Consider the following 15,527-nt stretch of genomic DNA (forward strand, 5'->3'; position numbering starts at 1 on the left):
CTACTAGGATTCTGAGCTCTTTGAGGGATGGGCTATGCCTTATGATATGTCTATTCTGTGCACCTCGTTACAATAGTTGTGCTCAGCTGCCAACAGTGATGGAGCCTGGATATGGTGCTAGACAAAGAGGTTTCTAGTCCCATTTGTAGGAGAGTAAAGAGTTAAAGCTGGACAAATGATCAGGTCTAAATTATAGGGAACGGGGTCATGGCATGGGCAAACCTTGTTGCTGGTATCTGGTGGGAATTCTAGTTAGAGTCGTGTTATCTCTCTTCTTTCCCTCCTTTCCCGGCCATCTGCTCAGGGGATGAGGCTAACGAAATAACTATCTCCCCTCCTGCACAAGGCCTCTGGTGGGAAAAGAGTATTATCTTCTTTCCCTCCTTTGCATATCTTAAAGAACGTTAGTTTTTTCAGGTAATGTGCCTGCACTCTGTGAGGTAATTCTGTAAACAACAAACATATTCATCATATAGCTGTTAACATTCATTTTATAGGAGTCAATGTAACCAAATAAGGGTCTATGAGGAGTTGCTGGAAATGCATACATTTACACACTGTTATGAATAAAAGGATTGTAAAGTAATCCCCTCATTGCTCACTCGCGGTGTCGAGGTAGAACGAGCAGGCAATAAAGGTTTCCGTCTCCCGAATCCGCCCCAGGGACAACCTGTTTGGTTATTTCTAACTCCATTGACCTCCTCCTTGTCTATCTAAGCTCCATGTCAGGATAGATAGATTTGGCTGCTGGGCTGAACTCTGAAACTGGGTTCAAAAGTCCTAATCCATGGAAAACATATCCTGTGGGTATCAGCTTTGCCATTCACACAGTTTTACAGAAATCAAAACCGAGCCAACAGAATCAGTGGGTTTCCATTTATGGAGTTATTAGACAGTGTTAAAGTTTCCCACCCTTGCTTAAAGTTTAAATCTCATTGGACAATTTCAGTTGAATTTTGGGTGTTTGGTTGCTTTTTCGGATGGAAAATTGGGTTTTTAGCAAACCAAAATTTTTCACACAATGTATCTGCTTTCCTTGAAAATCTGTTGTTTTGTTGGAAAGCTGAATACTCAAAAAGCAATCTTGTTTGGTTTTCATCTAAAATCTACAAATTTCAGCTAAATGCTTTCAGCCGCCTAAAGCTGAAAAAAAATGGGTTTGGGGTTTCTGATGAAAAATTCACATTTTCTACAGGAGGAGTTTTTTTTCTTCTGACTATCTCTCTTTGTTTGACTAATTTAATAGCAAAATCCTTATATGAGTTCTGACAGGAAATCTGATCTGTGTTCTTTAAATTTCCCTTGTATCTTAACCCCCACACGTATTTAATTGACATATCACACTTACTGTACTGGCTGCTGTGGATTTTTTCCCAACAAGTGACGGATTCAGTCCTCCACCTCCACCTCTATCTATCTAGATGCCAAGGAGAAAAGTGAGACAAGAGTCGTCTCACCCCTCACTCTGAGCATGACCTGACAGAACTAGACTCAGACTGGTTGCTCTCTGCAGCTGAGCAGTGTGCAGCTGGCTTTGAGCATCACTGGCATTAAAGGAGCGATGCTGCAGGAAGGTGATTTATCCTTGTTTATTTCCTAAGGGCTTGTGGGACTCACTCCCGAGAGACCTGAACAGCTCAGAAGCAGAGGTCCAGAGGCAAAACCTGATAGACTCATCAATTTTAAAGCCAAAAAGGGCCATTCCGATCCTTTCAGAGCTGTTCATTTAAGGGAGAATGGCCACAATTACTGTTCCTCTTGCTGCCACGAGCGATGGTCAGTGGGATTTTGTGTTCATCGCAGATTAAATTTGGCCTTTCTTCACTCTGGGTACTCTTGGATGGATTTGGCTGTCCGTTTGCACCTAACAGGGTCCGGCACTCAAACTGGACTGGACTCAGGGGACAGAAATGGGGTTTAAAAACAACCTGCTCTGTATATATTGCTCTGTAAACTTTAAGCAACGGGCTATAGTAACAAGGTAGTAATTTTATAATATGAGCTGAAAGATTGCCTATGCTGAGGCAGTTGGAGCTATGCTGGCCTCCACTGGGAGGAGTTAGCTTAACTGCACCAACTAGTTTTCCAATAGTCAACTGTGTGCTGCAGTCTGCATTTTTAATACTGAAATTCTTTATCTTTACAGGAATGATTTGAAATGAGCCTTAAAGGAAAGGAAAATTTATATTTTTCTCCACCAGTATCAACTGTAAGAGAGAATTGGGGGCCTGAAGATTAAAAGATTTGCCCCGTCTCCAATCTGCATTACAAGGACTCTTTGAAGCTATGTCCAGGAAAGGCTATACTAAAAACAGGATAAATAATAAAACTAGATTGAATGGATGTGTAAACGTTGGGTGTTTTTTCATACAAAACGGTAATGGTAGAACTGAGGGGGAAATGGAGCTTTCTCAACTCTAATCCACTGGTGTGAATTCAGCCCAAGTCAGTAGTGGCTGTGGTTGGGATTTTCACAGGAGACTTAAAGGAGTTAGATGCCATGCTGCTTTAAACTCCTTTGAAAATCCTATCCTTAATCATCGCTATCTGAAGGCTTTTCAGCTGCCCTTTCAGTGAAATGAGTTGGGTTTGACGTCATGTCTGAGATACAATATACAGGTATTTTTAAAGCTCCTCGTCATAGTAGTATCTATGGACTAGTACAAAATCAAGGATCAGGATGGTCAATGAACGTTGGTCTATTTACAGCTGTGTACAAAATTACTCCTCTGTGAATTTACTCTACCATGTCCACTGTCTGTTTTCTACTACCAACACCATTTAGGTTAGGCTGCAATTTTCAGGATTTGGATATTCTGTTCCCATTTTAAAAAATTAATGGGAATTTAACAGGCAAATCCCAAAGATTTTAAAATCTTAACCTTAATGTATTTAAACCAGGTCTCCCCACCCTACAGGTGGACTCTCACTCCCCTCACACCAGCTCAGACCTTTATTTTGTGTTCCAAATGTTGGCATCCTCTATCATCCTGCTTACTCTTCACCCCAAATAAACAGATGTGGATCCTTTCCCATTGAGCCAGCAGTCATCACTGCAGTCCTGCTCCATCTTGCAGCTCTTGTGCTGAACAGCTGGGAGGCAGCAAGAGAGATGGAGCTGAGAGGCAGTGTTGTGTGAACCCAATTCAGCAATCGGTGGTTTTGAGTTTAGAGTTTAATGCGATAGCTTTTGAACACTGCATGCAATCATTTCCAACTTTTTGGGGAATGTTTGAGGTGCTGAGGGCCAACAACCTGGAAAACTGAAAGGGAAAGTGGGGGAAGGAGGGACAGATGGACACATGGAGCCCTTGCTAGCTGTTTAGCAGCTTCAAGTAATTGCAATTGTCTGTAGACTAAAGACTAGTTGATGGCAGCCATTAACCCCTTCCACTATAACAAAACCCCTAGCTCATTTATGTATCCTACCAACAGAATTTAACATGTGGCACCCTGAATAGCTTCTCCTAGACAAATAATGGGGGGAAGGGAAATGGGGCACACACACAGTCCCTGGCATGGGGGGAAGGAAGGGGAATTGGGAAAGCATAAAACCTAGTGGGAGGAAATCTGGTTTGCAGGAAAAGAGTACATAGCTCCTGGCATAGCATAGAGGGGAATAGGGTGCACATAGACCCCTGACATGGGGGAGAGAATGGGGAACCGGGGCACACACAGCTTCTGTCAGTGTGGGGGGGAGGGAGAGAAGAAAGTAGGGGACCCTGGTACAGAGTGATGTGAAAATGAGGGCATACAGAATCCCTGCCACAGGATAACTTTGGGGACCTTGGGATGGGGGTAAGTGGGAATGGGGGCGCACACAGATGCTGGCATGGATGGGAGGAGCAGGGATTCCCTCAATTAGAGAGGGATGGGAGAGTGGCACACAGGTTGCTCATGAAGGGATGCAAGGAGTCCCTGGTGTGTGCAATAAACTCAGCCTACTGAAGATATGAAATGTGCAAGCCACCCAGTTAAATCCGAATTAACAAAATAATCCAAATGTAACAGTCTTGAGTGCCCCCACCCCAAAATCAGATGGTAAGATTTGCAGTTCTGAGGGTGGGTGGGTGATAGATTGAATCCATATGGGTATTTTACGGCATGGCTACTCTGGAGGAGTGGGTGAGACTAGTAGAAATGGGGATGTCTTTTAGCATTCAGGGTAATGGAGTAAAAAATCATCACCTATCACAAGTTCAGAGCTGGCCCCTTCTAGCAGCAGCAACTCCCATCCCATCAGTGTTGGAGGCAGGGTAGAGAGTGTGGAGTTAAATACTTAATCATAGAATTGATTAATAGGATGCCTGGCCTGAAATTGATCATAGAAGGCCTGGCTTGAAGTTCAACCTGGGGTTGAACCATTAACAGGATGCCCCCAACTGAAACTAAGATAAAGATGCTAAAATCCCACAGGATGTCTCTGAAACCACATTCTAAATGCTAATTCTCTGTTGGAAGCCTTAGGCCTGTCAAAGTCTGTGAACAGACATCTCCTGTTCTGATAAGTATCGGTTAAGTGCCCCCCATCTTCCTGGCCCTATAGGAACTTACTCCATACAAATTAGCATTTTAACATGTATTGTGTAGCCACCCATCTTCGGGTGATAGCCAGGGTACCTGAAAACCACATTGTATAATCAAATGACTCTTTCCTGTGAAAACATCTGGCGTACCCCCTTGTACATATAATTGTCTTTCCTGTTAAGTATAAACTGTTAATCAAATTCCATTATACAGTCAACATGTATATGAACTTAAGCAACCCCTGTATAAGGCTTTTGTTTCTGGTAGCCAGGGGAAGTACATTTGCCCAGCATCCAAACATGCTGCTTGACTTCTCTATAGCCACCTGGGTTTTCCCTATGGCTATCGTATTCCGCATAGCTATGGTTATGTGATTGTGTGTGTGTCACAATTAAAGCTGCACCCGATCCAACTCTAAAATGTAGCTGTGTGATTCTTTTCCATGACAATTGTCAATAAAGAGATGGTTGATCATGTCTTGTCCACATCGTGCAGATGAGTAGCATTTTGACATGGCTGTTACTGGGATCCTATAGGGCAGGGGTTCTCAAACTGGGGGTCATGATGTCTCAAGAGGTTATGAGCTGGCTGCCCCAATGCATGCTGGTAAGGGTGGCATGGCATCGGGGGGTCATCACTTTTTGGGGGGAGTCATCTTAGCCTGACATATTTTCAAAGGGGGTCTCAGCAAAATAAGTTTGAGAATCCCTGCAAAGGGGCCGTTTTGACGTGGGTTTTATGGGGAGACCATGGGTGCCATTTTGATCTGAGATGGGGAAGGGGGGGGCAGCATATGGCTGCTATTTTGATACACATTCGGATTCAGTGTGCCTTTCAGACGTGGTTTTTAGGGGGACCTGTGGTGTGCCATTTTGGTGCAGGACTGGGTGTGTGTGCTGTTTTCACTGGGGTCCCCTGGGTGCCATTTTCAGGTGGACCAGGAGCGAGCGTGTGGGTGCCATTTTGACGTTGGGTGGGTGGCTGGGGGCCCTGCTGTGGCGTGGGCACAGGGGTGCTGTTTACACTGGGAACCCACGGGTGCCATTTGGAGGTGGATCAGGACAGGAGTGGGTAGGGGGGGGGCCCTGCTGATGCAGGCATCTGGTGGCCCAGTGTGCCATGTTGTGACCCCCCCCTCCTCTCACTGCTCCCTTCCCCCACTCCCCAAATTACTTCCAACCCTGGCCGTGGAAAGAAGCCAGGGAGGGACTTTAGGACTGAACCATTTCGGTAGAAGGGGACTATTTTGTTTCAACAGCGAGCCGAAACGCTTTTGGGGTGGCGCGTTTCGGGATACAACAAGCCTCTCCTCGAAACGTTTTAGTCGCTAATTCTCTCTTTAACCAGCAGGAGCTCGATGGCTTTTTGCGCCGCCTCTCCTCCCCCTTCTCTCTAATGGTACGTCCCACGCTGGTCTCTCCTCCCCCGCCCTTCCCGCCGCCGCCGCCGCCGCCTCGTGCGCCTAAAAAGGCAGCGGGGCGCGAGACGCTGAGAGGTGCCGGAGTTGCCGCGCGCGCCGCGGCCGTTGGAGGCGGGCGCGAGCGGGCGGGAGCGCGGGGCCGGGATGCTCCTCAGGGAAGCAGCAGCGGCGCATGCGCAGAGACAATTTACTCCCAGAGGCGGTTGCTCATTTTCCCGCCCTTTCTCTGCCCCTTCCCCCCATGGTTTTTTTTTTGTTTGTTTAACCACTGGTTAATATTATTAATTATTATTATTATTATTTATTATGTTTGGGGATACCAGCGCCTCCCCACACCCCATATCATTCTTGACCCGACCAATATAAATGTGCGTCAACTTCACCTCACACCGTTTGTCACAGCCAAACCCCCTCCCAGACACGCACCCGCTCTTAAAAATGCCAGGGGTGCTTGCCTGCTAATCCCCTTTGGGTCATGTCAAGGCTGCGAGGCACCTGTTTTGGCGCCTGGCGGGCTTAACGCTGTGCCAATGCCAGTGCTGTTAGTTCATGCCAAGCTAGGGTTATCACCTGGCTGGTGTTTGACCCGCCTGCCCATTTTTTTTAATGATTTGCCAATTGCCAGAAAAATAATTTCATCTGCTGGGTTTTTTCTTTCCCCCCGTGTGTCTAAAGATTTGCATTTTTATCACTATATGGGAATATCGAATGTAAAACATTTCTGTATCCAGCTAAAGATGCTGTAGTGTTCCCACTTCCACAGTTTAAAGGATCAAAACTGTTGAAAATACAGCAGCTGTCTGCTTACCAACCCGCATGTGCACCACACGTGTGTGTGAGAGGGTTTGAGTCACGCAAGAATGAGGAGATATGCGAGGCATATTAAATAATGGAAGATCAGGGTGATGGTACTAGTGATCCTACTATACCACCCAAAAAAAACCCCTCGCATCAGAAACTACACATTCAATGACCAATGACTAAATGAAACAGACTACAAAGACTGGCTGGCAAAATGTGCTGATAAAACAAACACCCAATAACACTAATAACAATAATGTTATCAATCTTATATACATATAGATGTATTATCTCTCTAGATACTATAAGTGGCTGTTGAAGAAGGGGTTGCAGAGTTGCTTTCTGGTTGGGGTTGTAGTGGACTTGCCTGGGTGGGTGCCAGTTTTTTTGCATTTCAAAGGTGGTAACCTGATGCCAAGCCAATGGGGGTGGATGCCCCAAAAAAGCCACTTTAAGGACCAAAAAACACACAGCCAGACTCACAGTAACAAAAACAAAGTCCCAATATTGCCATGGGATGAAATCCTGCTGGCATCTGCCGATTTGGACATATCAAAATCCACCATATGAACTCATGTCAGTACTTTATTGGTAAACACCAAATGCTCAGTGGCAGGAAAACAATGCATAGTTGCATTGTCAAAAGGTGCATTGTCTAAAGCAAGGAATCCTGTGTTGATGTGTGACCAGACACCATTGGTATTCACTAAACTCATAATAGTGGATCAACAGAAATCTGTGTTAGCCAATGTAATAGCCTGTAATGGCAGATGCAAATAATCCCCCTACTGACACCTGTGACACTGCTATTAGTGTACCCCAAACCTGCCCTGGAAGTCTTGCAGATAACTACAGATGAATTTTAGAAATAGTTGCCTTAATAGATGGTAGGGCTCCTCTGCCCCATCTCTCAGTTCTCAGACACGGTTGAAGACAGAAAGCAGCAGTCCAGAGTCCAAACTGTGGGCAATGTGATGTTTATTGGGGCTAAACAAGCAAGCATAAAACCATAACCCTTCCCACCAGTTGGGCTTCCTTTCCCATAACCATATCTTTATCTGCCAATAGAGTTTCCTTCCCCTTTAATAGTAGCTCTATACGCCGATAGAGCTCCCTCTCCCCTCCTTCTTCTTGGTAGGCTTAATTATACTTGTTGTGCCTGCCCCTGATATCACCCCTTAGAATTTATGGTTATATTCTATTTTGGAGGGTCTTGAGTCTGGGGACTTTGGTACCACCTCTTTTGTACCCCATGAGAGGGGTAGGGAGCGAGGTTACATTTTGGCCATGGTCACCTTATGGCCCTTCAGTGTTTCTTTCTGACACCTCCTTTTACCCGCCCTTGCTCCTCCCAACTGGTTGTTTGACCTTGCTGTGGCATCTGTCTTGAAGAGGAGTCAGAGCTTTCCTTCATTTGAATGTTCATCTATCAATTCCCCAATACACTTCGAAACATACATCTCTTCTCACAGTAATAAAGACATCAGGTTCTGGGTAGGCAAGAGTAACACACTATGTGTATCTTGAAGATCTCAGTTTTCAGGCGGGCAAGCGGACACAAAACGGGCCCAGAATACCATCTCAGGCAGATACACAGGCTTAAATACTTATATAAACCTAAATTATATACACTAATCCTAACAATAGCCATATATTTTCCCTTCAAAACTTCCACATGCAATTGGCTAGACTGAGATCAAATAATGAATCTACAGAGAGACAGGGTGTGACACATGGTGTCGATTACTGGCCTAACTTCCATTGGTGAAAGAGACAAACTTTTGAGATACACAGAGCTTTTCAGGACCAGACCTGGACCAAACTCAAAAACTTGTCTCTTTCACCAACAGAAGTTGGTTCAATAAAAGATACCACGTCACCGATCTTGTTTCTCTAATAGCCTGGCACCAATATTGTTACCAGGAGATTGTAGAGTATAGGGCTACCCTAAAACTGCTGGTGTGGTGGTCTGCCCTATTGGAATTTCCAGGGAGACAACCTGCCTTCCCTTGAAAGGACAGGGATACAGCCTGCCAATCAAGATAGGATACAAAAGCTGTGATACTTTGAAAACAGATACAATATTTATTGGGAAGTGAGGGTTACATTAAAAGAAATAGAGATAGAAATAAATACTATAACAATAATACATCTGTATTCTTAACACTATATAGCATAATACTATTAATCTGCTAATATACTACTTAATACTTATACTCTATACTAATAATCCTTAACAATCTATACTTAAACATCTATCATCCAGCAAGCTTTAGGCCAGGCAGTTACTGGATGGGTTGAGATGGATGCTTGTGGTCTGAGTGAGATTCTCTAACTTTATTGACATGCAGACAACCTTTAAAAACATCCCTCTGTTTGTCAGAGAAGACCCTTCTGCTATGTCCAAAAACCAACACAAGGATAACGTTAGGCTCAGACACAGAGTGGGGACTCAGTTAGCCCGGTTGCCTAAAGCCTAAGGTACACCTTTGCTTTGGTGATGCTTTCCGCTGCTTAGTTGTTAAGCTTCCACTGAAGTCTTTTTTCTGGTTGTCCATAGTCCACCACGCAGCTCCTTGTTCACCACAAGTTCTTCCTGGTGTTCAGCTCAATCTGTGAGTTCATCTCTTTATTTCTCTCCAGGTGGTCAGCTCTATACAATGCTTTAGCCTGCTAGCTGTGAGCTTTATATAGCGTTTGGTCACCCAAGCTTAACCAATCAGCTTAAAGATCACCTGGAAGGGAGGGTTTATGTACGGAGGAAAAGAGAGGGGGTTATGTAAAGTGCCCTCCTAATATGCTAAGATTAGGAGGGGTTTGCATCAGAATAGAGAAGGGGGGTGACAGTAAGAGGCGTGAATCTCCCTTCCAACTGCCATTCTTAACTGTCACTTACTGGATTTTACTCATTACTAATCTTTATTTAAAAATCCTATTCTTAAAACTGATCAACATATTCTAAATGTTACAAAAAGTCGTGATACTGACACCACTCTTTTTAATTACCCAAATATTCAATCCATCAATCTTAGAATTTTTAAACCCCTTTTTAGGTTTTTCCTGCAAACCTCGACTTCAACATTCTTTTTGGCCATTGAGACAATAAAGCACAAATCTCTGGCTAAAACAGCACTTCAAAGTGAATCTATGGCAGTGTTGGGAAGCAACATCAGGAGCCTTTATTTCAGTCCTACATGTTCTTACCACTAGATAACAGTCTTCTCCCATAATTGGGAATAGAACTCAGGAGTGCAGCCTGTCAGCACCTTAGACCCTATTGCCTTCACAGAAGAGGGGATAGAAACCAGGAGTCCTGACTCCTAGCCACTAAACACCATTTCTCTCCCACAGCTGGAACAGAACCCAGGATTCCTAACTCCCAACCTCACCTTTCTCTAACACCTTCGTGTTAGTATAGGCTAAACCTGCATTGGTATACCACAGTCTCCATGTGCACTTGCAGAAGTAAAAGGCTGGATCAGCACATGCCCAAAAGCTGAGCACCTCTGAGAATTGTGCTCCTTTACCACCATTGATATGCATGACTCCCCCAATGTGGCTTTTGGACACTATTAAAAGAATTAAACTTGCCCCTTCAAAAATATTAACTAGACTGGAAGAAACGTCATCTTGTGAAGGGACATGGCCAGTTTCACACATGGGTTATCCAGAACCCCAAAATGGGGATGAGGGGTGACAATTAGGTTACTTTAAAGGCTATTTGGGGAAACTCTGTGGCCATTTTAGTGACCAAATGTGGGATTTTGGTTGCCACCACTTTTGAAAATTGGGCCATTTTTCCTTCACAGAGACAAGAGGCTTCTGAAGAAAAATATCCAACCGGTTATTTTGATGCTGCATAAAAGTGTCAGTGTTTCCACTTTGGCCTTTAGAGTGGAATTTTCAAAGCAGCATAAGGGGAGTTAGATGCCTGAATCCCATAATTCAATGGGAGTTGATGCCCAACTCCCTTAGGCCACTTTGAGAATCACAGCCTGCATGTTTGTTTTGTTCTATAGGTTTGGTGTGCTGAGATTTCCTTCCACCAGGGGGCGTTTGTTTCGGAGGCAAGACCCTTGCTGTTGGCTTCGTTAAAATGTCCATGTGTGAGGACATGTTACTGTGCAATTACCGCAAGTGCCGTGTCAAGCTCTCGGGCTATGCCTGGGTCACAGCTTGTTCACACATCTTCTGTGACCAGCACGGCAGTGGGGAATTCAGCCGTTCACCAGCAGTCTGTCCCGCCTGCAACAGCGCCCTGTCTGGCAAGCTAGACATTGTCCGCACCGAGCTTAGCCCTTCTGAGGAATACAAGGCCATGGTGTTGGCTGGATTGCGGCCAGAGATTGTGCTGGACATCAGCTCCCGTGCACTGGCCTTCTGGACATATCAGGTAAACCCACTGTGACAATCTGGACTGGTCTATAGCTGTGTCACCCCAGTCTCTTACTCCTGGGGCCCATCTTGCACTTGCTCCGCTGTGTGAACCCCCACTCCTGGGCCAGCCCACGCACAGCCTCCTGCAAGCAAGCGGCTCTTAATTTAGTGAGTGAGTTCTTCTGGCCAGCCATTTATGGGATTATGCAATTGAATGACCCCAGCAAATACCCCTAGTCCCAGATGCAACCCTAGGAACCTCTGTCTTGCAAAGTTCAGTGCTGCCCACTGAACCTTACAAGCTCAAAGTAGTTCGTCAATTTATCAAACAAATTGATATGCACCGGCTTTGTCACTTTAAATGAAGTCTCTGCACACACTCAAACTGCATGCATTGGTTTAGATAAAACAAATACATTTATTAAGTACAGAAAGATTTTAAGTGATTATAAGACAGATTTGATCAGGATGAAATAAAAGCAAATTGCAGTCTAAATTAGGCTTAACACTTTCAGCAACCTTACAGTTTTAGATGGTTCTCGCCACAGGCTGCTTGGTCGGCGTCCAACTAGGCCATCTCCCCATAGTCAATGCTTCAGTTGCTTTATGTTGTTTGTAGCTGGATTGCAAGAGAGAGAGCTAGCATCCAAAATGTCCCCCTTTTCAACATGTCCCTTCCCCCTCCCTGTGGGTCCTCACTCCCTCCCCCGACCCCTCCCCCCGTTCAGGATCAGGTGACCAACAGTATTCCTGCATAGTTTTCTCCTCCTCCTAAGTCATCAGCATCCCCTTATCAAATGCTTAGGCTAATCCACTGTTCCTGGAAGATCTGGGTCGTTTTATGCATGCCTTAGTGAAGCGTGAACTACCTCTGTGCTGTTAGTGTTTGCCTAGATCCGCCTCAAGCCATGAGGCACATATTTGGGAATATTACATAGCAGAGCTTCATAACCATACATATGACATTGGAAAAAACATACTACTATAACAATAATGATCAGTATGTCATGATCGTTCCAAAAGCACCTTACATGACATACTTTGCATTAAACAAGACAATTAGACTGTAAGGGTGGGCATGGGGTGCAGTGTGTCACACCTACTTAAGATAGTCAGACACCTTCAAAAGCATCTTTGAAAATACAGTTGGGAAGAGATTTTGTTTGCTAAAGGAATGAAAGATCCAAAAGTCAGTCTTTATGGCTACCTATACCTTATACATGGAGGGCAGAGAGTCATAGCTGACTCTAAAGGGCCACCATGCTATATTTTTTGGCCTGAAAACTGTGGAAAGAAGCCAAAAGGAATGGAATAGGATTAAGAAATCCCATTTTGTGATTTCATTGTGTGGCTTTGGGATCACTGAGAAGGTTGCCCCTCACCTCTGGTTCAAAAATCACCAGAATGTGGCATTTGCACGTCTCCCTCGCTCCCTCCCTCTCTATCCAACTGTCCGTGTAAAACGTTATTGCTCTTTTAACCATTCCTCTCTTCCTTGTCTGTCACCATGGAAGGTTCTCTCCATCTTTGCTATCTTTGTTACACATTCTTTCTTTCTTTCCTCACATCACAACAGTATCAAAGCACCTCACAAACATTCATGAATTCTCCTCAACCCCTATGAGCAATAGGTCAGCAGTACTATCTCCATTTTACACATAAGGAATTGAGGTACAGATATTAAAGCAACACTTTTAAGCATCCACTAATTTTAGGTGCCTCACATTTGAGTGATCAACATGAGATCCATATGACCTGATTTTCAGAGATGCTGTGCATCCCACAGCTCTTATCAACTTCATCTAGAGTGTGGAGTGCTCAGCACGTTTGAAAATCAGTCTATTGGTGTCTTACATTGACCATCTTAAATTAGTGGTTCCTCTTGAAAATATTGACCTAAGTAACTTACCCAAAGTCACTGGGGCAAAAGTGGGAACTGAACCCATGTCTCCTAAGTCCTAGTCCAGTGCCTTAACACCAGACCATCCTTCCTTTGGTATACTATAATCTTGCTACTATATCTCAAATGGAGTGACTTGACATTCCTTTGACAATCAGTGGTCAAAGAAGTCTGTCACACCTTCCATAATCTCCACATGGCAGGTTCACCAGGAGCGCCTATACCAGGAATACACCTACAGCAAGGCCGAGGGACATCTGAAGCAGATGGAGAAGGTATACACCCAGCAGCTGCAGAGCAAGGACATGGAATTGACCTCCATGAAGGGTGAGGTCTCCTCCCTGAAAAAGGTGCTGGAAGAGTACAAGAAGAAGTTCAGCGAGCTCTCTGAGAAGCTTATGGAGCGCAACCGCCAGTACCAGAAGCTCCAGGGCCTCTATGACAGCCTTCGTCTGCGCAACATTGCCGTGGCTAATCAGGAGGCTGCCCACGAACCTCCAATGATGCCTCAGCCTGCTGTCTTTGGCTTTCCATTGGGTAAGACCCTTGGGGGAGTCTCATTCCACTTCTCACAGAGGTTACAAACGTTGGCATACAGTCACTACACTAACACTGTTAGTGGAGGGGACAAGGATTTAGTGGGCTATAGAGACTGAAATCTCCTTCTACATAGGGCAGGAGGAGGTACACACGTGTGTGTTTGGAGTGGGAGGGCTCCACACAGAGCAGCCACTCTCCAAGTGCTGCCATATCAGCAACATCCAACCGCTGTGAAATATCTGGTTGGAGACTCCTGTGTGAGACAAGTTGATAGGTCCTCAGCTGGGACAGTTGTCTACCTTACAAAGCACTGACTGTCCCCTTCCTTGGCAGCCTCAACCTCAGCCAAGAACTTAATGGGCCAGGGAGATTAAGCTCCTGTCTCCCTATTTAGAGAGGATTCCTTCAGAACATGGGTTAATCCACATCCTGAATCCCAAAGGTTTGAACATCCCTTGTAATTTCTCCAAGCTTAGTTAGCTGTGCGGTATCACCAACTCACAGATTTTACTGTGAGTCTCTGGGTATTGGTGTACTTAAAAAAGGGTACGTTTCTAGACCTCATGGTTGCAGAGAAAAGAGAGAAGCTGTGACCAATAATTGCTACAGAACCAGAAGGAAATTTTTTATATAATAGAATATTAAGGACCTCATGATTTTATAAGCAAATCTCATGAATTTTGGGGGTTGGACTCTTGAGCATTGGCATTTGTCTCTGTCTAGCAGCTGGTATCTCATTATCTAAAGGTTTACGAATCCTGGCTAATGGATTTAGGCCTAAGGGATTCAAACCTTCAAATCCCACCATTTCCTGTGACAATCCCAACCTTAGCCCTTGCCTTTAAATCAAGCTGTGGTCACTCATGGTCTTGTATTTGGAGATTTTTCGTTCAGTCCCTAGATTGTCACATCAATGTAGTCACTAATGTCTATCCTGATAGATCAGTGGTTCCCAACGTTTTTAAGTGAAAGCCCCACTATTTAACACGAGGTAAAACACTTGCCTCCCCCTCCACTCACTCACTGGCCATAAACATATATAATGTTAATAATAATAACAAGACTAACATACATAAATAATAAATTACTCTTACCTGAGTCAGAAGCTAAGCCTTCCCTGGCACAGCTGCTTCCACACACACTATGTGGCCCCACCTTTTCCCATCCCTAACTGAGGGTAATACAAGTGGGCCTTGGTGGGTTGGCTGGGGCTGCTCCAGGCCCCCACTGGTGTGGGGCTGCTCCTCTTTGGCTGGGTGGGCTATGGGGGGCTGCTCCTCTGTGTCAGCTGGAGTGTAGCTCGGGGCTGCTGCTTTCTCGCAGCTGCTTCTTTGCTCCAGCAGGCGTGGCGCTTGGGGGCACTGCTCTTTCGCTCTGGCCAGAGCTCATGGGTGCTAAATGACCTCAATATTACTGAAGCCTCATGGACCCCCTCTAATCTTTGGCATCCTCCCAAGGGGGTCCTGCACTCCAGGTTGGGAAACATTGTGATGGAGAATCCAGCATCTAACTGACCCTGTATCTCTCCCTTCCTAGGTAATGCTGCCAAGTTCCCTGGGGACACCACGCCAGTTCGGGGCAGGTGTGGGGAGGGAGACTTCCACTTCAAACCCTTCTTTGCCACATCCCCACCCTTGGGCGAATCCAGCAACAGTTTCTTCACCTTCGCCTCTCCCAGCAATGAGCTAGAGCCACATCCTGGAGGCAGCAGGGCCTACAAGATGAAGAGGATGTAACCGGTAATGTGCCTTCCACATCTGCCTCTTGGAAATTCAGCCCATTCATCAGTGGGAGAAAGAGCAAAAATGCTTATTTTCTGGGGCTGGGATTCTCATCAGTATTGGATATTTCTTTTAGGTATTGTAATGTAATCACTCGCTGATTGTCAGCTGCAGATTGTTTTACTCCTCTCATCCTAGTCTGTATTGCCCTGTCCCCTCTGATTGTCAATTTCATTGTCAC

At 45.1% G+C, this 15,527-nt stretch overlaps 1 protein-coding gene across 1 annotated transcript; it reads left to right on the forward strand.

Annotated features, from left to right (window-relative positions):
- Nucleotides 1–10,844: 10,844 nt before the first annotated feature.
- Nucleotides 10,845–15,301, forward strand: CCNB1IP1 (cyclin B1 interacting protein 1). Its single transcript, XM_067548445.1, has 3 exons — nucleotides 10,845–11,141; nucleotides 13,229–13,562; nucleotides 15,102–15,301. Exons 1-3 carry the CDS (start codon nucleotides 10,845–10,847, stop codon nucleotides 15,299–15,301), a joined length of 831 nt encoding a protein of 276 aa, XP_067404546.1.
- Nucleotides 15,302–15,527: the final 226 nt, after the last annotated feature.

This window comes from Emydura macquarii, unplaced genomic scaffold (genome assembly GCF_026122565.2).
Source record: "Emydura macquarii macquarii isolate MOO-44397 ecotype Brisbane River unplaced genomic scaffold, CSIRO-AGI_Emac_v2 contig_227, whole genome shotgun sequence".
Classification (NCBI taxonomy): Eukaryota; Metazoa; Chordata; order Testudines; family Chelidae; genus Emydura; species Emydura macquarii.